The sequence below is a fragment of the Dendrobates tinctorius genome, unplaced genomic scaffold (assembly GCF_039654945.1).
Source record: "Dendrobates tinctorius isolate UK_male_01 unplaced genomic scaffold, ASM3965494v1 ptg000115l, whole genome shotgun sequence".
In the NCBI taxonomy this organism is placed as follows: Eukaryota; Metazoa; Chordata; class Amphibia; order Anura; family Dendrobatidae; genus Dendrobates; species Dendrobates tinctorius.
Genome location: NW_027361783.1, coordinates 4,698,571 through 4,723,062, shown reverse-complemented (window position 1 = coordinate 4,723,062; position 24,492 = coordinate 4,698,571). Strand labels below are relative to the sequence as shown.

The following is a 24,492-nucleotide window of genomic DNA, read 5'->3' as shown; positions in this document are numbered from 1 at the left end:
TATGGTTAAGCTCCCATGGGTACTTGTCGGCCTAAGTAAACAGCCCAGTAAACAAGCATATAGCCAATCAGTGCTTATTAACCCCTTAGTGACGGAGCTAAATTTTTTAAACCCGACCAGTGTCACTTTATGTGGTAATAACTCTGGAACGCTTCACCAAATCCCAGTGATTTTGAGATTGTTTTTTCGTGACACATTATACTTTATGATAATGGTAAATTTTGGTCAATGTTTTGTTTTTATTTATAAAAAATATCAGAAATTTGAGAAAAATGTTACAAAATTAGTAATTTTCAAACTTTGAATAATTATCCCTTTAATCCAGATAGGCATACCACACAAAAACATTCATAAATAACATTTTCCGCATGTCTGCTTTACATCAGCACCATTTGTAAAATGTTCTTTTATTTTGTTAGCATTTTAGAAGGTTTAAAAATGTAGCAGTAATTTTTCATTTTATCAAGGAAATTTATAAAAATTTATTTTTTTCGGGACCTATCCAGGTTTGAAGTGACTTTGGGAGTCCTATATATTGGAAAACCTCCAAAAGTTATACCATTTTAAAAACAGCACCCCCTGACATATTGAAAACTGCAGTCAGGTAGTTTTCTTAACCCTTCAGGTGATTTTCAGGAATTAATGCAAAGTGGCATGACAAATGAAAAAACAGGATTTTTTGTTGCTTACCGTAAAATCTGTTTCTCTGAGCCTTCATTGGGGGACACAGAAACCATGGGTGTATGCTGCTGCCACTAGGAGGCTGACACTATGCAAATAAAAACGTTAGTTCCTCCTCCGCAGTGTACACCCCACCGACAGGAAGTAGGATGCTCAGTTAGTGAGAAAGCAGGAGAAGCAATCTGTAACGAGATAAAAACAGAAAACACAAATCCATACTGTAACAATATTATACAGTAAACGGTGCTGTTCAACTTGGGAGGGTGCTGTGTCCCCCAATGAAGGCTCAGAGAAACAGATTTTACGGTAAGCAACAAAAAATCCTGTTTTCTCTATCGCCTTATTGGGGGACACAGAAACCATGGGACGTCCCAAAGCAGTCCTCAAGGGGAGGGAACAGCAAATAACCCCATCAGGACGAGGGAGTCACCCTCGTCACCTGCAAGGTCACCTGCGAGGTCTTCATTACCCCGACCGGCACTTGCCGAAGCTAGGCATGGGTTGTGAGAAACCTTATGGACCTGTGGAGGACCAATGACCGTACTGCAGAGGAGCCAGACGAAGGCCCAAAAAGTACCGCCAGGAGGACACGCACTGCCCGGGCAGTGTGCGTCGTACTGAAAAGAACGCAGTCCCTCCTGGGCCGGCAACCCTACTAATGTCGACCAGAATCCGCGAGCAGACGCTGACCTGAAGGCCAGAGGACCTCTATACCTCAAGCCCGAGCTTGATAAGTACCGTTGCTGTGGCCAGGTAGCCTGATGAGAGCACGCCACGGAGGGAAAATTCGAGGCGGATGAAAGAGAGAGAATTTAGAGAGATGTAGAGTGGACCCTTGACCTACAGGAAGTGTACCACAGCTGCTATAGAGTCTGAGGCGCCCTAGGAGTGGTGGAGAGCCTGAAAGGGAAGGCTACCAACTGAAAAGGAAAATGAAACCGTACGTTGCAAAAGCAGATATCTCCAAAGCCCTGAAGAAATCAGGACCTGAATAAGAGCTTCATGGAAAAATCATGCGATTCGCAGGAGGCAAATGCTGAACGAAGAAAAATTTCCACCTGAGAAAAAGGATGGTCTCCATCCTAGATCCCGGAAAGGCACGCTGAGGAAAAAACGCTGAAGTACGACGAGGTTCAGCCTGAGGAAGGAAAGCGCTTGTCCTTCCGGTGACCTCCCCAATAATTAAGCGATTGGAGCTACCAGGAAGAAACGGGAAGCTGGTGAGGGACTTGTTTGGAGATAATTTCGCTCGTGAGATCGAAAGCCAAATGAACCCCTAGAAGGGAACGATGAGGCGAAAACCCATGTTTCCATGCAAGTGGAATTTTTTGGACAGTGAGGACGATCAAATCTTCTGACTGGTCCCCAGCAAGAATGCTCTGATGAGCAAGCTAGGCCACGTGTCTATAGAACTTTGCAACACGAGTGGAGACTAAGACAGGACACTAAAAAGCGGCGGATGGTTTCAAGGTTGACCTTGCCAACTACTGTGTGAATTTGCCGTGGAATCTCTGAGGGATGCACTTCTGGGACAGGAAGGACCGTAGTAGTGGGAGACTTGGAACCGTAGGGTTCGTAGTCGCAGAAGTAGAGATATACTAAGGCGCCCTCTTGCTTGGAAACGGCTGAAGGCCGTTCTGTGAGAAAATGACGAGGCCTGAGAACAGGCCACTGAGAACCTGCGAAAGAGCCAAACACTGAAAACGTACTGAATAGAACCAGGGGATAATCTGGATCTCATCGCCGCGATGTAGGCTCAGGATGGCTATAAAGAGACAACTGATTGCTCCACTAAGGAGGTAGAACGGAGACTACTGGATGACTGAGATGCAAAGGGAGATAAATCCAGCACCCCGGGATGAGTGTGGATATGGACAAAAATAGTGTAGTTGGACTTAGAAAAGTGATTAGTCGAGTAAGGAAAGTTCAAGCAAAACATGGAGTATGATAACTGTAAGAAAAGTTGGCTCTAGGTAGATCAAATAGACACCAGAAGACAACTAGGCTGACGAAATGCAGGTCAATTTGTATGACGATGTAAACGACCGAAACCATCCTGGACCCTCTGGAGCAGGGAGGGGATTACGGTGTGTAGACCTGCTAGCCTAAGTCTAAGACAAAACGCGCCTGAGGATAACAGTGAAAAGATACAATACTAGCCGAAGGAAGAAACGCGTTATCACCAGACTCATTCTTGGATCCAGGACTGGAACAGCTTTTTACCCCGGTCGATGCTTGCGCAGAGTTAGATCCCACTCCTGTGAGGTGGGATACTTTTTCCCGGTCACGGTCAGAAGACCCATGTCTGAGCTGCTGAAGGCTTTACTCGGCGTCTGTAAGAAAGAATAGGTAAGTTTCGACAGATAAGGAGCGTATGGTAGTTTTGTTGCTCGAAGTCCCTTAAAGCAGGCTAGAACTTATAAACTACTATTTGCCAAACATTAAAGATAGGCGGACTACACCGGCAGTAAAGATAGCTTCTGGCAAAAACTCCTGTGGTGCAACTCACACTTAGGGTACAGAACATGCCGCAGTAAAACCGCGACCATCAGTACCTGACCCGAGAGAGTCTGACCCACCTGAAGGTGGAGTATCCAGATATGTTGCTACCAAGATCCGCACTGTGGGACAGAGATCCGTTCTGTTTGGACGTGGTAGTGGTTACGTTCAACTGTTAAACCACAGATGTTATTGACAATGAACTATGTAGCCGAGAGGTGTCTTTGACTCACCTGAAAGCGACTTGTAACCGCGGCTGTAGCCTGCTATGAGCAATAAATGCCGGCACCTCACCTCAAGTGGCTTTTAGACGGGAGCTTAGGTAAAGGCTGCAAAAGACCGTGAGGAACGTGAGAGAGGACGCTTCTGACTCACCAGAAAACGGGACAGTATAGCCGGATCGGTATAGTTGATGGCCTCGGGTACGTTTGAGTTACCAGAGAGACGGCGTGTATTGACTAAACATGTCTGATAGAGGACTATTCAAGTGCTCAATAAGGGATCGAGTACTGCTGCAATAGAACACGAAGAACCTGAAGGCGAGAGTGACTCACCTGAATACGGTACAGAACACCAGTACCACTGAAGCAGTCAACCCCAGACGCGTCTCCACAGTAATACAACCGTTTGAACTACTGTACCTGGTAGGTGATGCCGCCGCGGGATCTCGGCTCCTGCTTACTCACGCCCGCCGCGTCTGAAGCCTGGATAGCGGATATAGCCTAGCTGCCGGGGGAGTCTAGGCCTAGATACCTGACGACATTAGGCAGAATAACGGCTTATGTGTTGCGGTCTAGGCCGGAATACCTGATGGCATTAGGCCGAATAACTGCTTCTGGCTGCGGTCTAGGTCTGAAAACCTGGCGGCATTAGGCAGAATAACGGCTTCTGTGATGCGGTCTAGGTCTGGGTACCTGACGGCATTAGGCAGAATAACGGCTTCTGTGATTCAGTCTAGGTCTGGGTACCTGACGGCATTAGGCAGAATAATGGCTTCTGTATTGCGGTATAGGACTGGGTACCTGACGACATTAGGCAGAATAACGGCTTCTGTGTTGCGGTCTAGGTCTGGATACCTGACGACATTAGGCAGAATAATGGCTTCACGCGTAGTAAGGCGTGCCACGAAGTCTGTAGTAAAGTAGATTCTGACCAGTCAATTCTTATGACTGTAGAACAGTAGGCCTGGGATCAGAAAGAGACTAAACACCACTCTCTGTTGTGCGCCACGGTTCCAATTTCTGGAACAGCGAGTTGTGGTCAGCTTCTCTATCCACTGAGCCACAGCAGACAATTGCCGGATAACACGGACTTCTATTCAGCTAGAAGTCCGGCCCAAACACTGGAGACGTGAAGAGAAAGAAGCAGCACCCCGTTCTGCTTATAGCAGTATGAATCCAGCGTCCGGAGGGGGCTGCAGAAAATTGAAGGGAGAGTGCCTGTGAGCCGTAGATATGGAGTTGCTATGACAGGACCCCAACGTCTTTATGTGAAGCAATGGCTGAGACTTGCTCTGCTGAAAAACAGGGCACCAATCCGTAATGGCCGAAAAACACAACAACCGTGTGACAAAATCAGATCTCCGACATACTGATGCACTAGAAACTGCGCGGCAGAAGATTACAATTATGCCAGTAATTTGAGTACTATTACGTCAGTGACTGTACAGCTCTAGAGTACAGTTACTTCAGAGACCGTACGGCTCCAGAAAAACCTTCAAGTTAGTGACTGTACGGCTCCAGAGACTGTACGACCGGGTCAACTGGGGGCTCCTGGACGGTGGGAGAGGACCACAGTGGAGGAATAGGAGGAGAACGAAGTGGCCTAGAGTTAGACATGAGAACAATCCCACTAAGCGCTGCCAGAAGGTTAGGGGACAGGAGAGCAGAGGAGGGGGATCAGTCTGCAGTGCAGCTACTTACAGCAGATGTCCTGTATGAGACTTCATGGCTGTAGAGAGAGACAGGCAGGTCCCATAGCTGGATGCGGCTACACTGTACCACAGCCGGAAAATGGCGTCTGCCAGAATACGCAGGGCAGAACGTGCGCGCTGTGAGGGCGGCCAGAGACCGGGAAGCCCACTCTCAGCTAAACGCGGGGCCCGGAGGAGCAATATGGCGGCGGCTCCCGTCCACAGTCTGAGGATAGCGGGCGGAGCCTGACGCCACACAGGAAGAGGCGAGAGGAGAAACGGGCGGGAAAAGGCCCGCCCGAAGCCGAGAGGAAGGGGGGGCGGAGTCAGCGCTTCCACTAGGCCCAAAATGAAGCCGGGACCTAGATTACAGCCGGCGGCCGCCGGAGCGGGAGACCGCGGAGGACATACAATAGTGCCAAACGGGTCCCCACAGTGGCGCCAGGGTGCTAAAAGTGGAGCAAACAAAGTGCCATGACGCCGCTTAGACAGGCTGTACGGGGCACAAAGAACAGGAAGCCTCTGTGTGCCTAAACCCCCTCTCTTCCCCAAAGGATCTGCAAGGCAGTGCTGAGGCCCCTGAAACCAGTCGGAAGGGTATGAACTGCGCCTGCCGCCCAAACTACTATCTCTTTGAATAAAGGGTTGTTTTTTTTTTTTGTTTTTTTTGTTTTTTTTTTTCCTTCTTTCTCCTTCTTATCCCGTTTTCTTCACCTCTTCAGTGACTGGGGAGAAAAGGGGGAAAGTACCTCCTCAATCACGAAAATCGGACGTCCAGAATCCATGTTGCGGGACGTCCGTGTCTCCTCGACCGACAGGCTCTGGTGGGCGAGTGGGTGGGAGACGTAGGCAGGACCAGGTATTCTTTCTCTTGTGGGATCACCTAAACACGCGCCTGTGTTAGGGATTTTGGGGTCCTGCCGTCCAGACATATGAGGATACGGGGTGGCAGTACACGCCGTACTCATAGTCTCTGTGTGGGAGTACAGTAGTGACTGTTCACACTGTATCCCTCCGGGAACCTGAAAGAAAACGACGCACATTGAGGTAGATAAGGGTCTAGTAAAAGACCCGTGTCCACCTCCTACTGACACTAAGCTAAACTGAGCATCCTACTTCCTGTCGGTGGGGTGTACACTGCGGAGGAGGAGCTAACTTTTTTATTTGCATAGTGTCAGCCTCCTAGTGGCAGCAGCATACACCCATGGTTTCTGTGTCCCCCAATAAGGCGATAGAGAAATGTATTTTTACCACCTAAATGTCGCTGACTTCTGAACAGGTTACAACAGCCGTCAGACTCTAAAGGCCCCGTCACACATAGCGACTCACCAGAGATCCTGACAATGATATCAACGTGTCAGGATCGCTGGTGGGTCGCTACATGATCGCTGGTGAGCTGTCAGCAGTGGCGGATTATAATGAGGTCAATTTGGGCAGTTGCCCCGGGCCCAGTGGGGTTAAGGGGCCCACAGCCCAGGCCAGTAAATTGCCCCATTATAATCCGCCACCGCGCAGGGCCGGATTATAGGCAGGGCAGGCGGGGCTTCAGCCCCGGGGCCCCCACCACAAGAGCTTCTAAGGGGGCCCCCACCACATTCCTGCTGGCTGCTGCAATGGCACTCCATCTTCTCCCCACCTAAAAGTGAGTGACCGTGGGGGCAGCATTATGTGCTCTGCTACCAGCAGCATCTACAGTGCTCTGCTACCAGCAGCATCTACGAGTAGCGTGAACGCTGATGCTGCTGGTAGCGTGCAAAGGCTTGTGATGAGATCACAGGAGGGAAGGTGTCAGGGCCCCCGATCATGTGACCCCTGTCTCCTCCCCTCCTGTGACCTCATCACAGGTCCTGTGCGCACAGCACAGAGCACTGAGAGCAGCCATGTATGTGGAGTGCGGCTCTGCGGGTGGAGGTCGGTGCCGGAGGCTCCATTATTCTCTATGTGGAGTGTGGCTCTGCGGGTGGAGGTCGGTGCTGGAGGCTCCATTATTCTCTATGTGGAGTGCGGCTCTGCGGGTGTAGGTCGGTGCTGGAGGCCCCATTATTCTCTATGTGGAGTGTGGCTCGAGGTCGGTGCTGGAGGCCCCATTATTCTCTATGTGGAGTGTGGCTCTGCGGGTGGAGGTCGGTGCTGGAGGCTCCATTATTCTCTATGTGGAGTGTGGCTCTGCGGGTGGAGGTCGGTGCTGGAGGCTCCATTATTCTCTATGTGGAGTGCGGCTCTGCTGGTGGAGGTCGGTGCTGGAGGCTCCATTATTCTCTATGTGGAGTGCGGCTCTGCGGGTGGAGGTCGGTGCTGGAGGCTCCATTATTCTCTATGTGGAGTGCGGCTCTGCGGGTGGAGGTCGGTGCTGGAGGCTCCATTATTCTCTATGTGGAGTGCGGCTCTGCGGGTGGAGGTCGGTGCTGGAGGCCCCATTATTCTCTATGTGGAGTGTGGCTCGAGGTCGGTGCTGGAGGCCCCATTATTCTCTATGTGGAGTGTGGCTCTGCGGGTGGAGGTCGGTGCTGGAGGCTCCATTATTCTCTATGTGGAGTGTGGCTCTGCGGGTGGAGGTCGGTGCTGGAGGCTCCATTATTCTCTATGTGGAGTGCGGCTCTGCTGGTGGAGGTCGGTGCTGGAGGCTCCATTATTCTCTATGTGGAGTGCGGCTCTGCGGGTGGAGGTCGGTGCTGGAGGCTCCATTATTCTCTATGTGGAGTGCGGCTCTGCGGGTGGAGGTCGGTGCTGGAGGCTCCATTATTCTCTATGTGGAGTGCGGCTCTGCGGGTGGAGGTCGGTGCTGGAGGCCCCATTATTCTCTATGTAGAGTGTGGCTCTACGATTCGTGACCCCCGTCACGTGACGAGGGGGGCCCACAGAGTCTGAACTGCCCCGGTCCCTGGCTACCCTTAATCCACCCCTGGCTGTCAGACAGCTTCACCAGCGATCAGCACCAGCGACGCCGAGCGCGCGGCGTCGCTGTGTACTTTGGTTACCAGCGTGCTGATGCAGGGAGCTGGTAACTAAGGTACACATCAGGTTTTTAAAGGGACGTGCGTCACTTTAGAAACCCGATGTGTACCTTAGCTATCAGCTCCCTGCATCAGCGAGCTGGTAACTAAGGTACACATCGGGTTTCTAAGTGACGCACGTCCCTTAGATACCCGATGTGTACCTTAGTTACCAGCTGATCGCCGGTCTCCCGCCTGTCACACGCAGCAATGTGTGCTAGCCAGCGGGAGACCTGAGATCAAAGAAATGTCCAGGGCTCTCCAAGAGCGATCAGCGATACCGGCAGGTGGGGGGGGGGGGGCGGGCGCTGTCAAACACAGCGATCTCGCTGGTGAGATAGCGGCTGAGTCACAAGTTTTGCTAGCGAGATCGCTATGTGTGACGGGGCCCTAAGGCTGCTATTTGGTCCTGAATTGCCATGGCAAACATCAGGACCACACAATCATGATCTTGGGGTGCGGATGGGGATAAAGAGAAAGCCCCCACACTTAACCATTTATATGACGTTGTCACTATTGACAGCAGCATCTAAGGGGTTAAAAAGATTTGGATGGTGCAAGCACTGATTGTGGCTGATGCAGCAAGTTGTCAGCTATAGTGTACAGCCGACAGCTGCTGGATTGTCATCTGTATGGGGATGCTATTCTCTTATATCTCACGTCAGTTAAAAGACGTATTGGTGGTCATTAAGGGGTTAAAGTGCAGAGATCAGGATATTATGAACCTTGCCGGCCCACTCATTTATCCAGAAAATGTCACCAATCAGCAGACATTACCAATATGAGCTAGTAAAATTAGAAGCAGTAGGAAAGTCCATAGCAATCAGAATGAAGGGTTTGTGATTTTTTTCAAAGCTCTCATAAAAGCATGTTGGTACGGTTTAAGGAAACTACATATGTACCAGCTGCCAGCATGACAACTGCGCTATGGTGAAATCCTAAGGCACTGCAGGAGTAGCGCAAAGCACTTGAAAGTGCCAGTTTAATTTTTAGTCTAATGACCCGGCCAGCATGAAGAACGCCGATTACGCATGTTGACCATATTACAAAAAGTACCAGAAGACTAGACAACCCCAGAAAAATACAATAGAAGTCAAGTTTTTAGGAGACGTAAAAATCTATAAATTTGCTAGAGTAAGTGTATTTTTAATGGTTAAATTAAAAAAAATTCTTACTAATCAATTAAATGCACCATGATCAACTAGGATGTTTTCCAAAAAGGACCTACACAAATCCCTATAAAATATATGAACTGAATGTTTGATATAGGTTATAAGCCACAATGATGTATATGTTCATTTGAAACAAGGGGTTTAGCTTACTTCGGACATCTACAGTGGACCCTGGGCAAGTCTATTTCTGAAGTTTGGCATTCTAAGATTCAACAGGGGCTCCCAAAGATATGGAAACTTGCCTTAATTGAGGAACTCTTGATAGCTGTAAATCTTTTGATATGATGTAGTTTGTCTTTGTATGGTATACCTCTTTGTCACTGATGTAAACTATATCAATTCACTTAGCCATGCTATTTGAATTTATTTATGCTCTGACCGCCACAGGCTAATTAAAAAAAAAAAAAAAGTTTTTAAAAATATCGGAAAAAAATAATATATTGATCTTCCACATTTACTTCCTCTATTTAAAATAAAGAATCACAAAAAACACATTTGGCCTCACCATAATCATACTGACCTGGAACATCATGTTTCCATGTCACTTGTTATACAATGAATACCATAAAAACAAAACAAAAAACATGGCAGAATTGCATTCCCTCATTTCGTGTTATTCATAATATTTTTCTTTTTTCTCCAGTGTATTGTATGGTAAAAGATGGTGTCATTCAAAATTACAGCTCGTGCCACAAAAACCAAACTCACATATGGTTATGTCAACAGAAAAATAAAAAATGTTATGGCTCTTGGAAGGGGAGGAAAGATGCAAAAATAAAAACAAAAAGTTACTGCGAAGGCAAGGGATTAAATTCACTGTCAAACAATATAGCAAAGTCTACTATTTTGAACAAAATAATACATTCTTACTTCCCTAAAATTTATACAAAGGAGTTCTTGACTATAATATACTTAATTAGCTGTATCATAAAGCCCATAAAAAATATTTAATATTTCATGGACAAATGCATGAGAAATGTTGTGGTTAATTTAACATAACATTTTCAGTAATCTTTTATTACATACCCTGATCAAAAAATTAAAGGGAACCTGTCAGCAGGACTGTGGTTGATGAAATCTGTCTTGTGGTCCTTGTGTAATCTTTATTTTCAGTTTTTGGTTAATGATATGCTCGTGCTCCGGGGCGGCCTGTTCGGGAGTCTTTATGTGGTTCACTGATTAGGTATTCATACCGAAGACTGCTGACAAGTCACTGATCCCTCACTTAGGAAAAAAACACCGCAAGCACAACTGGAGGATGGTGCTAAAGGTTAGGTTCCCAAGCCGTAAAAGTAGAAGTTATAAACCTAGCACTCAACTTGGATGTGAACAAAAAGATTTATTGTTGTACGCAAACAAAACGTTTTGGTCAATTGCGACCTTCTTCAGTTACTACAAAATAGATATACAAATGAAAGCACAAAATATAATACAGAAAAATAAAGATAAAAAAAAATTAAATTAAATACCAAACCAAAGTATTTACATCAGATTACGTGGTCATATAAACGACAATATTTCGTTTATATGACCATGTAATCTCTGATGTAAATACTTTGGTTTGCTATTTAATTTTTTTATTTTCTGTATTATATTTGGTGCTTTCACTTGTATATCTATTTTGTAGTAACTGAAGAAAGTCGCAACTGACCAAAACGTTTTGTATGCGTACTACAATAAATCTTCTTTTTGTTCACATCCAAGTTGAGTGCTAGGTTTATAACTTCTACTGATCCCTCACTGACCTGCCCCCTAGTTTACATAATGAATATTATATATATTGGGAAAAATAAATTACCTGCAGCAGTCAGGCTCCGACGATGCAGCATTATCGCATGTGGAATGTGCATTTAATTCTTTTATTTGATGGTATAAATAAATTCATTAAAAAATAAAAATAAAGTGTTTCAAAATGGTGTCAGCCGCACCTGCACAGTAGCAGCAATTGGCGATCCGATAGATGCTACTGCACAGGTGCCGCCATATTGCTAGAGAAAGAAAAAAAAATTGACTCTTCCAAGATGGCGTCTCTGGCGCAGTAACAGCCATCGTCGATTTGAGATGTTTTTTTTTTTTTTTTCTTTTTTAAATGATTTTATTTATTGCAACAAATAAAACAATTAAATGCACATTACACATGCGATAATGTTTTTATTTTCAATATATACACTGCTCAAAAAAATAAAGGGAACACTTAAACAACAGAATATAACTCCAAGTAAATCAAACGTTTGTGAAATCAAACTGTCCACTTAGGATGCAACACTGCTTGACAATCAATTTCACATGCTGCTGTGCAAATGGAATAGACAACAGATGGAAATTATTAGCAATTATCAAGACACCCTCAATAAAGGAGTGGTTCTGCAGGTGGGGACCACAGGACACATCTCAGTACCAATGCTTTCTGGTTGATATTTTGGTCACTTTTGAATGTTGGTTGTTCTTTCACACTCGTGGTAGCAAGAGACGGACTCTACAACCCACACAAGTGGCTCAGGTAGTGCAGCTCATCCAGGATGGCACATCAATGCGAGCTGTGGCAAGAAGGTTTGCTGTGTCTGTTAGCGTAGTGTCCAGAGGCTGGAGGCACTACCAGGAGACAGGCCAGTACAATAGGAGACCTGGAGGGGGCCGTAGGAGGGCAATAACCCAGCAGCAGAACCACTACCTCCGCCTTTGTGCAAGGAGGAACAGGAGGAGCACTGCCAAAGCCTTGCAAAATGACCTCCAGAATGCCACAAATGTGCGTGTGTCTGCACAAACAGTTAGAAACCGACTCCATGAGGATGGTCTGAGGGCCCGAAGTCCACAGATGGGGGTTGTGCTCACAACCCAACACCGTGCAGGACACTTAGCATTTGCCACAGAACACCAGAATTGGGATATTCGCCACTGGCGCCCTGTGCTCTTCACAGATGGAAACAGGTTCACACTGAGCACATGTGACAGACTTGACAGAGTCTGGAGACGCCGTGGAGAGTGATCTGCTGCCTGCAACATCCTTCAGCATGACCGGATTGGCAGTGGGTCAGTAAAGGTGTGGGGTGGCATTTCTTAGGAGGGCCGCACAGCCCTCCATTTACTCGCCAGAGGTAGCATGACTGCCATTAGGTACCGACATGAGATCACCAGACCTCTTGTTAGACCATATGCTGGTGCGGTTGGCCCTGGGTTCCTCCTAATGGAGGACAATGCCAGACCTCATGTGGCTGGAGTGTGTCAGCAGTTCCTGCAAGATGAAGGCATTGAAGCAATGGACTGGCCCGCCCATTCCCCAGACCTCAATCCGATTGAGCATATCTGGGACATCATGTCTCGCACCATCCATGAACATCATGTTGCACCACAGACTGTCCAGGAGTTGGCGGATGCTTTAGTCCAGGTCTGGGAGGAGATCCATCAGGAGACCATCCGCCGCCTCATCAGGACCATGCCCAGGCGTTGTACAGTAGGGAGGTCATACAGGCACGTGGAGGCCACACACAATACTGAGCATCTTTTCCTTGTCATGAGGCATTTCCAATGAAGTTGGTTCAGACTATACTGAGCATCTTTTTCCTTGTCATGAGGCATTTCCAATGAAGTTGGATCAGTCTGTAATTTGATTTTCCACTTTGATTTTGAGTATCATTCCAAATCCAGACCTCCATGGGATAGTCATTTTGATTTACATTGATAATTGTTATGTTTTATTGTTCTGAACACATTCCACTATGCAATGAATAAAAATTTGCAACTGGAATATTTCATTTAGCGATATCTAGAATGTGGTATTTTAGTGTTCCCTTTATTTTTTTGAGCAGTGTATAATATTCATAATGTAAAATAGGGGGCAGGTCAGTGAAGGATCATTGACCTGTTAGAAGCCATACTGATAAACAGCTAATCAGAGCACCACATGAAGACGCCCACAGGTCGCCCCGAAGCACAAGCATATCATTAACTCAAACTGAAAACAAACATTAACCCCCGGAGCTTTTTTCAGTTTTGCGTTTTCGTTCCCTTTCTTCACAGAGCCATAACTTTATTTTTCCGTCAATATGGCCATGTGAGGGCTTGTTTTTTCCAGGACAAGTTGTACTTTTGTACCATTGGTTTTACCATGTCTTGTAGTAGAAAATGGGAAAAAAATTCCAAGTGCAGTGAAATTGCAATAAAAGTGCAATTCCACACTTGTTTTTTGTTTGGCATTTTTACTAAGTTCACTAAATAGTAAAACTTACCTGCCATTATGATTCTCCACGTCATTATGAGCTCAGACAAACATGTCTAGGTTCTTTTTTTTATCTAAGTGGTGAAAAAAATTCCTAACTTTGTTAAAGGGGATATGTCACCCCATTTTAGCCCCATCGGCTGCGGACACCGCCATCAGGAGCTTATCTATAGCATTCTGTAATGCTGTAGATAAGCCCCCGATGAAACCTGAAAGATAAGCAAAAATAGTTAGATTATACTCACCCTGACGTTCGGTCCGGTCCGATGAGTGTCGCCGTCCCGTCCGGTGCCTCCCATCTTCATACGATGCCGTCCTCCTTACTTCTCCCTTGGCTCCTGCGCACGCGTACTTCATCTGCCCTGTTGAGGACAGAGCAGAGTACTGCAGTGCGCAGGCACCGTACCTCTCTGACCTGACCTAGCGCCTGCGCACTGCAGTACTTTACTCTACCCTCAACAGGGCAGATAAAGTACACGTGCGCAGGAGCCGAGGGAGAAGCAAGGAGGAGGACATCATCGTATGAAGATGGGAGGCACCGGACCGGACCGCGACATCCACCTCACCCGGTGAGTATACTCTAACGTGTTTTTCTTCTCTTTCAGATTTCATTGGGGGCTTATCTACAGCATTACAGAATGCTGTAGATAAGCCCCTGATGGCGGTGGCCCCAGCTTATGGGGTAAAAATGGGGTGACATTCCCTTTAAAAAAATAAATAAATAAAATTTTCCGAGACCAGTAGAGTCTCCATTTTTCGTGATACCATTTTGGTGCAGATACAATCTTTTGATTGCCCGTTATTGTATTTTAATGCAATGTCGCGGCGATCAAAAAAAAGTAACGCTGGCGTTTTGACTTTTTTCTTGCAACGCAGTTTCAGGTTAATCCTGTTTTTTTATATTGATCGGGCGATTCTGAATGCGGGAATACCAAGTATGTGTATGTTTGATTTTACTTTTATTGTTATATTTTGAATGGGGCAAAAGGGGGGGTGATTTGAACTTATTTTTTTTCATATTTTTAAAAACATTTTTTCTTTAACTTTTGTCATACTTCAATAGTCTCCATGGGAGACTCCAAGCTGCCACAACCCGATCGGCTCTGCTACATAGAGGCGATGATCAGATTTACTCACTTGCTGTGAGCGCCGACCACTGGGTGGCACTCACAGCAAGCCAGCACTGTCAGCCATGGAGGTCTCCAGGAAACCTCCGGTTGTCATGCCAATATACTGGTGACCCGCGATCACGTGAAGTGGATCACCGGTGTGCGTATTTACGGCGCGATTGCTGGAAATACTTGTTAAATGCCACTGTCAGAGGTTGACAGCGGGCATTTAACTAGTTAACAGCCGCGGGTGGATTGCGATTCCACTCGCAGCTATTGCGGTCACATGTCAGCTGTTCAAAACAGCTGACATGTCCCGGAAAAGATGTGGGGTCACCGTCGGAGCCCACATTAAAGGGAGGGAGTCCGACATCGGCGTACTATTATGCCCAATCTCGGAAAGGGGTTAAACAACAACCACAAGACGGATTTCACCAACCAAGGTATAATTTTAATCAGTATAACGACTCCAACCTGACACTGTCTATAGGTTAGGCTACTTTCACACATCCGGTGTGTGGGGTCCGGCGGCGTGCGGCGAAAAGCCGGGCCGCCGGATCCGGCCTGCAGCCGTGACACCGGATGTGTGTGCGGCGAGACGATACGGCTCGGACATTATTAAAGTAGCCGCAGGACAGAGGCAGCCAATGAGACAGCTGCTGAAAGGGAGGTGAGGGGAGGAGAGGATAGGAGAGGGGAGGGGAGGGGAGGAGAGGGGAGGGGGGTGGAGAGAGAGAGACATGGGGGGTTAACATTAGTGTCCAGGCAAGAGAATCTCTCTTGCTGGGCACTTGTGGGGTTAACCCCACAGAGAGATCTCTCTCTCTCACCCAGACACTGTGAGTGTTAACCCCACAAGTGCCCGGCGAGAGAGATCTCTCACAAGTGTCCGGGTGACAGAGAGAGATCTCTCTCTCTCTCTCGCCGGGCACTTGTGGGGTTAACATTCACAGAGTCCGGGCATGCGCTGTGGAAAAAGCCGGTCCGGCGCTGACAAAAAACGTTGCAGGGAACATTTTTTGCAGATGCCGGAAGGCTAATTTATGCCGTGTCCGGCAACAACCGGACACGACGCATAACCATCCGGCACGATACGGCGCCCATGAAAGCTTATGGGACAAAACCGGATCCGGTGCTGGATCCGGTTATTAAAAATTTCGCCGCATCGTGCCGGATGACAAAAACCGGATGTGTGAAAGAGGCCTTACTGTGCACAATCCTGCTGACAGGTTCCCTTTAAGGAACACTTAGTTCCCACATCAGATCGCTACGGATATCATTTTGTAAGATTCACTAAGAACAAAATGACTAATCAACGGTGGATTGGAAACAATGTCATCAGCCAAAAGAGGGCTGGCTTCCAATGACGAAAATCAAAGTAAAACATTTAAATATATCACAAAGTAGATCCAAATTTATTACCGCAATTCATAATGTAATTCAGTAGTGTGTACACCCTCTACATGCCTGAATGTGCTCCTGACAATATTTGGGCATGATCCTGATGAGACAGAGGATGGTGTTCTGGTGGATCCCATTTCAGACCTGGATCAGGTCATCTGTGAGCTCCTAGACAGTCTGTGTCTCAGAGGTTCTAAATTGGATTCAGGCAGGTCTAGGGAATGTGAAGGACAGTCCATAACGTCAATGCCTTTGTCATCTGGGAACTTCTTACACACTCTGGCCATATGAGACCATGCACTACCTGCACATCCCAGTATCTACCACCAGTCACAGGAAGATTTTAATACCCTTCAAAGATAAGTCTCCACAAATCATTACTGACCCCACCGCCAAAAAAAATCACGGCAGATTAGGTCTCCAGACTCTTTCACGCTTGTCACTAGTGTTTAATGTGAAACTGGTTTTATCTATAAACAGAACAAGATGTCAATGATGGACCTGTCAATTCTGGGGTTATCTGGCAAATGCCAATCTAACTGTTTGTTGCGGGACTGATAGCGCAGGTCACAGTACAGGATGATGGGCCTTCATGGACTCTTTTTATGACATTTTCGTCAGAAACATGCACACCAGTAAGGGCTTGTACAAGGAGGAACAGGAGAAGCACTTTCAAAGAAGAAGATACATCCTGATGGGCTGATGCTCTTCTAATGTCCAGTCCAGCTCTCCTTGTATAACGGCCAATGTTCTGGTATTTACTCCATGCTCTTGAGATTGTGCTGGATGACACAGCCTTTTGATGGCACGTATGGATGTGCCAACCTGGAGGAGCTGGACTGCCTGTGCAATCTGAATGTGCTGCAGAGCACTATATCCTACCAGTAGTGACAAGGAAACTGGCTAAGCGTAAGAGGAATCAGTCAATAAGGAAGAGGATGACCATCTGTGGTCACCATTTGTAAAACCATTCCTTTTTTTGGAGTTTGTCTTACGGTATCCTCTTCAGTGCACTTTCCATTGCACCAGGGCAGGTGACTGATTCACAGTAGCTCATGTTTCCTAACTGGCCAGATTGAGATCCCGGAAGTTTAGTTGACTTTAGGTTATAATTGATACTTAATGTGGTGCCTTCATTTTCTGATGAGTGTATATAAGCAGTTTGTGCTATTACTTATTATGAATAAATACAGCACTTACCATTTCTACTATTTCTGTACGATGTTCCACAAGTTTCCGTTCATTGTCGGCATACTACGTGAAAAATTGGAACATGTATGAATAGGTGCCTTAAAAAATAACATAGGACAGTTAGTCATAAAAATAGCGCCTTAGCTGTCTTCTCTGTAGATAGATTAATTATAGTTTGACATTTTGTTGCCACATGAAAGACTCTCGCCAAGTGTTGTTGATTCAGCCACTTTAGTAATGGCAACTATGTTGTGATAGCTGCAATCAGGGCCAGACAGGCTATGTTCACACGCAGCATTTTTTTTTGTCTACAAGCCAAAACGCGGAGTTCAATACACAGGTTTTTGTCATGGAGTGACCAGTCCTCTGTGCCACGACCCGCAGGACGGCACTAAAACCAGGACAAACAAGGGGAACACCGGGTTACAGCGGTGGGCCCTGCAATAGGGAACGGGGACGTGGAGACCTCCTGCACTCCCCTGAAGCAGTGTCCCTGAACACTCCTAACGTTCCCTATACAGGCTCTTCACCTGTCGCCGAGCAGGATACCTCAATCCCTAACTCGCCCTGCACCTAACCCTTACTAGTGAACTGGATGGTGCAGACACTAGTCCCACCGCTGTACTAATACACACAAGGAAAATACAACAAAACAGGGAAAACACACAACTTGGCTTTGCTCTGCTGCAATTGCTCCATGCAACAGAGTACGGCACCCGGATACAGCTTCCACCTGAATAGCTGCTAATCCAAAGCTCTGGCTGAGCTGCAAGGAACTCCTCTCAATAGCTCCTCTCTCCACCAAGGTTGGTTGGGCATGAACAATATCACCAACAGTGATTGAGAACACCCGATACTCCTTTTATAGGTAGGAGCCAGGGTAATCACACGTGCTTGGTAATTTACATGTAATAACTCCAGCGGCCACCGGGGGCAAAACCAGAACTAAAGCAACTACAGTGTAATAACTCCAGCGGCCACCAAGGGCAAAACTAACCTTAAGCAAAAGGCTTAAGGGAAAAATAAAAAGGTTATCTGTGCTAAATCTGTCACAATCCAACATGGATCGTGACAGTTTTGCTGGGTTTTTGCAGTGGTTTTTTTAGTGAGAATTAAATGTGATTTGTATACAGTACATGTTTAGTAAAGTCAGGGTTTTTTTCCCCCACCAAAAACGCAGCAAAACCTGCTTAGTGCATTTTTTGCACTTTCTTGTTGCTTTTTATGGGTGAAAAAAAGTCTGAAAAAAACCACAAAGAAATTACATGCTGCATATTTCAAAAACACTATTCTCAATCAGTCAGGAAAAAACAAAAGCGTGTGCATGTGATTTCTGAAATATCACAGCTTTTGCTGATACTGTAAAATGCAGTTTGTTATTTGCATAAAAAAATGCCACAAAAACGACGCATGTGAATAGAGCCGTAGACGTGTGATATTTATGGTTTATTCCAGGTTTATCAGCTGCTCCTGGTAAAGTAGTCAGAGACTACCGGCCAGCCAATGCTTGCACCCACCATAATAATTATATTGGTAACAGTATGTGGCACTGCTACTTATGCACTGTATATTTTGGGCTGAGTTTACATAGCTTTCCAGGTGTCTAAACAGTCAGGCCTGGATCCTGCTCTGCCTCCGCGAATTGATGCCTGCTGGCACATAGAGAGGTTTCAGATTAGAGATAGGTCATCATGTTTGGGTACACCTTGTCACGGTGGGATGGCTTTTATGCTTTTTTGATCAAAACAGTGTCAACCAAGTACCCCATGTCATTTACATGTACTATTGCCATTTACTTACTGCAGGATATTTGCTCATTTTGTTTTTATCCAAGGTTATATTATGCACTGTATAGTATACTCTTGCAGAATTTTGTGATAACAGTGCCGTAGAGGACTAATATTTGTGCAGCTGTATTGAAGCATTATTTTGACACTTTCAGTTACTCAATAGTTATTTGTGTACTAAAAGATCCAAAAATACAAATTTTATTTCAATAAATACAAAACCATCATATTAACATTATATAATGCACATAAGACATACAGAGCACATATAAAGAGGTAAATACCTCACCTGGATAGACAAACAAGCATTGTTGTGGATAAGATAAATTGTATAGGGTCACAACATATAGGTCAAACATAGCATGGACTCTACAATGCAGGTCCTAATTATGCACCATGTGAGGGGATATAGTAACATAAGTCCTTAATAAGCAAAAAACCCTTGCTCACTTAATATCCATCCCCCTAGTGCGCTAAATGGGAAGGAGTATAACTCCCATGTGGTATAAATAGACATCACAGAATTAACAACATATATGGTGTACTTATACCTGTCATCATGTGGCCGCCTAGTTGTAGACCCGTAATGCACCCCGACACGCGTTTCACCGCCTCTGCAGTCTCATCAGTTTCACCTCCTGATGAAACTGCAGAGGCGGTGAAACGCGCGTCGGGGTGCGTTACGGGTCTACAACTAGGTGGCAGCATGATGACAGGTATATGTACACCATATATGTTGTTAATTCTGTGATGTCTATTTATACCACATGGGAGCTATACTCCTTCCCATTTAGCGCACTAGGGGGATGGATATTAAGTGAGCAAGGGTTTTTTGCTTATTAAGGACTTATGTTACTATATCCCCTCACATGGTGCATAATTAGGACCTGCATTGTAGAGTCCATGCTATGTTTGACCTATATGTTGTGACCCTATACAATTTATCTTATCCACAACAATGGTTGTTTGTCTATCCAGGTGAGGTATTTACCTCTTTATATGTGCTCTGTATCTCTTATGTGTATTATATAATGTTAATATGATGGTTTTGTATTTATTGAAATAAAATTTGTATTTTTGGATCTTTTTGCTCCATTTTTTCTCCTTTGGTGGTATGTATTGATTCTTGAGGGATCATTGGTCTAATTTTTCATGATATGAGGTTTTTACTGTTTGGATAGTTATTTGTGTACTGTATGAGATCACACTATAATGAGGATGCCAATAGGGCTCCTGGTCAAATCAGAAATTCACAGCAGAACACAAGTGAAACCACAAAAAGAGTATGCGGTTATCCCTCCAGCAGTCCACTCAAGGTGTAAGGCCACCCTCCGCTAGGTCACGGGTTCCCCAACTCAGTCCCAACAGTCGGCCTGCATCCCGTGTCTTTTTCCACGTAGAGTAGCGTTCATATTTGTGAAACCTGCAAGCCACCGTCTAATAAAATGTTTTCATGAAAAATTGCTTTTGTTACAACCTAGTGCTTCCCAATAATAAAGAAGGGCACAGTTTCATTAGCTTTTAAGGGTTTGTGCTTAAAAAAAAGTTAACATTTTACTGAAATACGGTAATCCTACGCAATTGAATTTCCATGCAGTTCAATCTTGGATTGCAGGAAAAAAGCTTATTCTCAATACAAGGAATTTACACACCACACAGGCAATGCTTACCATTTCTTTTACTCTGCTTTTCTCCAAATTAAAATCTAGTTTGTTATTTGCACGGACTTTGGTAATTTCATCCTTAAAAAAAAAAAAGGGTCTGTGTAAAGAAGCAGTATTGCTACAGCTCATATCATCATGACCAGGATTTATATGTGGGACTGTGGTTTTGTGAAGAAAGGCTGCTTGTCGGGACCAATAATACTTATTGGGTTTGCAGTATAAAATCAATAGGACACCAACAATTTCATTACTCTGTCACTATGGAGTTGATGTAAGCAATTTAAGCCTTTTATGGTAAGTCTCACAAAAGCAGGTTTAAGCTGAAGATGCTGATGGACATTCTGTTTAGCACACATATGGGGCATTCATCTTTGACCTTGCAATTTTTCACTTGCTTTTACAATGCATGACATAGCCTAAGCAAACTAATCTCCTGTATGGAAAAAGCCAAAGTACACAATAGAAAACAAGCTCATTTGCTTCACAGTTTACCACGGAGGGGGTGTTCAGTGACATGGACCCCAAAAGGATTATAAATGTATAGTTTGCAGAGGTTTCAAAGTAGTTCTCTTTATGGAAAAAAAAGAATATGGTTATATATAACTGAGCACATGAAGTGCTCCAAGATATACAGTATATACTTCTCAACATTAAAATTACAGCACCAAGAAGAAAAAAAAGTTGTGGATTTAGGAAACTCATAGGATCGATAGACATGTTAATGAGGTACAAATGATGAAAAGATGGAAATAAATAATATTTCTAATAGTATGCTCATCAGAGGGGGGGAGCTGTATTTGAATACACAGTATAATAAAAAGTAATATAGTTCATATATAGGAACTACTCTGCCTCCTTTCTCAAAACTGTATAAAGTGCCGTGAAAAAGTATTCATACCCCGTGAACATTTCCAATTTTTTTTCACCCATACACTGAACCCCTTAACGACCACCGATACGACTTTTAGTGGCATCAGCTAATGGTACTTATGGCACAGCGCCGCTTTTTAACGGCACTGAGGAATAAGGGTATAGCGCCCCCCAGAGTCGGAATTTCTCTGGGGTCTCGGCTACCAGAGGGTAAAGTTAGGTTTGTGGTTATGGTTGGGATTACGGTTATGGTTGGGATTAGGGTTACGGGTGTGTTGGGGTTAGGGTTATGGTTGTGACTAGGGTTAGGGGTGTGTTGGGGTTGTGGTTAGGGATGTTTTGGGGTTAGGGTTGGAGTTAGAATTGGGGCGTTCCACTGTTTAGGTACATCAGGGGATCTCCAAACGCAACATGGCACCATCATTGATTCTAGCCAATTTTGCATTCAAAAAGCCATGCACCCAAACAGTGGCTTTTCCCCACATATGGGGTATTGGCGTACTCAGGAGAAATTGCACAACAAATTTTGTGGTCTATTTTCTCCTGATACCCTTATGAAAATAAAAAAAAAAAATTTGGTTCCAATGTAATTTTTTGTGAAAAAAGTAAAATGTTCATTTTTTCCTTCCATATTGCTTTAGTTCTCGTGAAGCACCTGAAGGGTTAAGAAACTTCTTGAATGTGGTTTTGCACACCTTGAGGGGTGCAGTTTTTAGAATGGTGTCACTGTTGGGTATTTTCTGTTATATTGACTCCCCAAACTCACTTCAAATGTGAAGCGGTCCCTAAAAAAAAAAATGGTTTTGCAAATTTTGTTGGAAAAATAAGAAATCGCTGGTCAAATTTTAACCCTTACAACTTCCTAACAAAAAAAATTATGTTTCCAAAATTGTGCTGATGTATACTAGACATCTGGGAAATGTTATTTATTAACTATGCTGTGTGACACAACTCTCTGATTTAAATGTACAAAAATTAAAAGTTTGAAAATTGTAAAAAAAAAAAAAAATTTTTTCATAAATAAAGGCAAGTTACATCGAAGAAATTTTACCACTAACATGAAGTACAATATGTCACGAAAAACAATTACAGAATCAGTGGGATACGTTGAAGTGTTCCAGAGGTGTAACCTCATAAACTGACAGTGGTCAGAATTGTAAAAATTGCCTTGGTCATTAAGTACCAAATTGGCTCTGTCACTAAGGGTGTGTGCACACGCTGCGGCTTCTGCTGCGGATTTGGCCGCTGCGGGTCCGCTGCAGTTTTTGCTGCGGTGTACAGTACTATTATTCCCTATGGGAATAAAAAACCGCAGTGCAGACGGTGCAGATTTTTCCTCACTGTTTTCCTGCGGTTTTGAAACCGCAGAAAGAATTGACATGACAATTCTTTCTGCGGATTCCGCTGCGGTTTGCCATCTCCTCCATTGTGGAGAGGAAAAACTGCAGGGCAAAACCGCAGGCTAATCTGCAGGTCTTTTGACCTGCAGATTTACCTGCGGATTTTACAAAATCCGCGCTGCCAAATCCGCAGCGTGTGCACATACCCTTAGGGGTTAAAATGTATTTTACTGGGATTTTATGTGATAAACCAAAACATAGTAGCAAATATTTGTGAAGTGTAATGGAAATGATGCATGGTTTTCTAATTATTTTAAAAATATAATCTGAAAATTGTGACGTGTGTTTGTATTCAGCCCTCTATAGTCTGATACCCCTAAGTAAAATTCTGAATAACCAATTACCCCCAGAAGTCACAATTAGTAAACTGAGTCCACCTGGTTGTAATATATTCTCAGTATAACTACAGCTGTTCTGTGAAGGCTTCAGAGGTTTGTTTGAGAACATTAGGGATCAAACAGCATCATGAAAACCAAAGAAAACATGAGACATGTCAGGGTTAAAAAGGTGTGAAGAGTAAAGCAAGGTTAGGTTATAAAAAATAGCTCAAGCTTTGAACACTGAGAACTGATAAAGTCATCATCAAAAAATTGACGTAGTATGGCACAACTAGAAACCTACCAAGACATGGGCTGCCCACCTTATCTGACGTTCCAAGGAAGGAGAGCACTAATTAGAGTGGCAACTAAGAGGCCCACGGTCACTTTGGAGGAGCTGCAGAAATCCACAGCTCAGAAAGGAGAATTAGGCCGGGATCACACATGCGAGGAACACGGCCGAGTCTCGGATGTTAATACCCGGCACTGCCGCTGGCACTCAGGAGCGGAGCGTTCGGCTCCATGTATTGCTATGTGGCCACATGCTCCGATCCAAGTGCCGGCGGCTGTGCCGGGTATTAACACGCGAGACTCGGCCGCGTTTCTCGCATGTGTGATCCCGGCCTTAGAAGAAAGCCATTTCAGAAAGCATATAGATAATAGGTATAAACTTAGCACTCAACTTAAGTGTAATCAAGGGAGATTTATTGCAGTATGAAACTAAAACGTTTCGGTCAATTGATGAAGCAAGTAGCGAAACGCGCGTTGGGGTCCCGCAGCCCACATTACAGTAGGTTGGTTTTGGCAACAGGTTTATTATTATTTTTTGCATATACTTTGGTTTTGCCTGGTCTCTTGATAACTGGCTCAAGGACAATCTCCACTTTCTTTCATAGTGAAGATATTTATGGCAGCAGTCATATTTGACATCAGGCTATGAACTTGTTACATTTTACATGAATGCTGAGAAGGAATTGTGCCTTCTCATACAAAGGATATAGCGGTAGACATATACACATATTTTTTGTACTTTTTTCTATTTGTGGCCACGGTTCATTTGTAGGTCCTATTATGGATCACTTTTTTATGCACTATTGCACTTTATATGAATATTGAGAACAAATTATGCCTAAAATTTTTTTTATATATATATATATATATATATATATATATATATATATATATATATATATATATATATATATATATATATATATATATATGAAAAAAAAACTCTTTGCATCCTTTTATATCCTCTTGTGCAATACACAAGCTTATAA

The 24,492-nt window shown here is 44.6% G+C and overlaps 1 protein-coding gene across 1 annotated transcript in view; it reads right to left on the bottom strand.

Annotated features, from left to right (window-relative positions):
- Nucleotides 1-24,492, bottom strand: part of MCUR1 (mitochondrial calcium uniporter regulator 1) — a 59,534-nt gene that overhangs the window by 9,482 nt on the left and 25,560 nt on the right. Inside the window, exons 6-7 of the mRNA XM_073589953.1 lie at nucleotides 20,632-20,703; nucleotides 17,184-17,237 (exon numbers count right to left, since the gene is read on the bottom strand). Coding sequence (XP_073446054.1) covers nucleotides 17,184-17,237; nucleotides 20,632-20,703 — 126 coding nt within the window. The remainder of the gene's footprint in view (nucleotides 1-17,183; nucleotides 17,238-20,631; nucleotides 20,704-24,492) is intronic.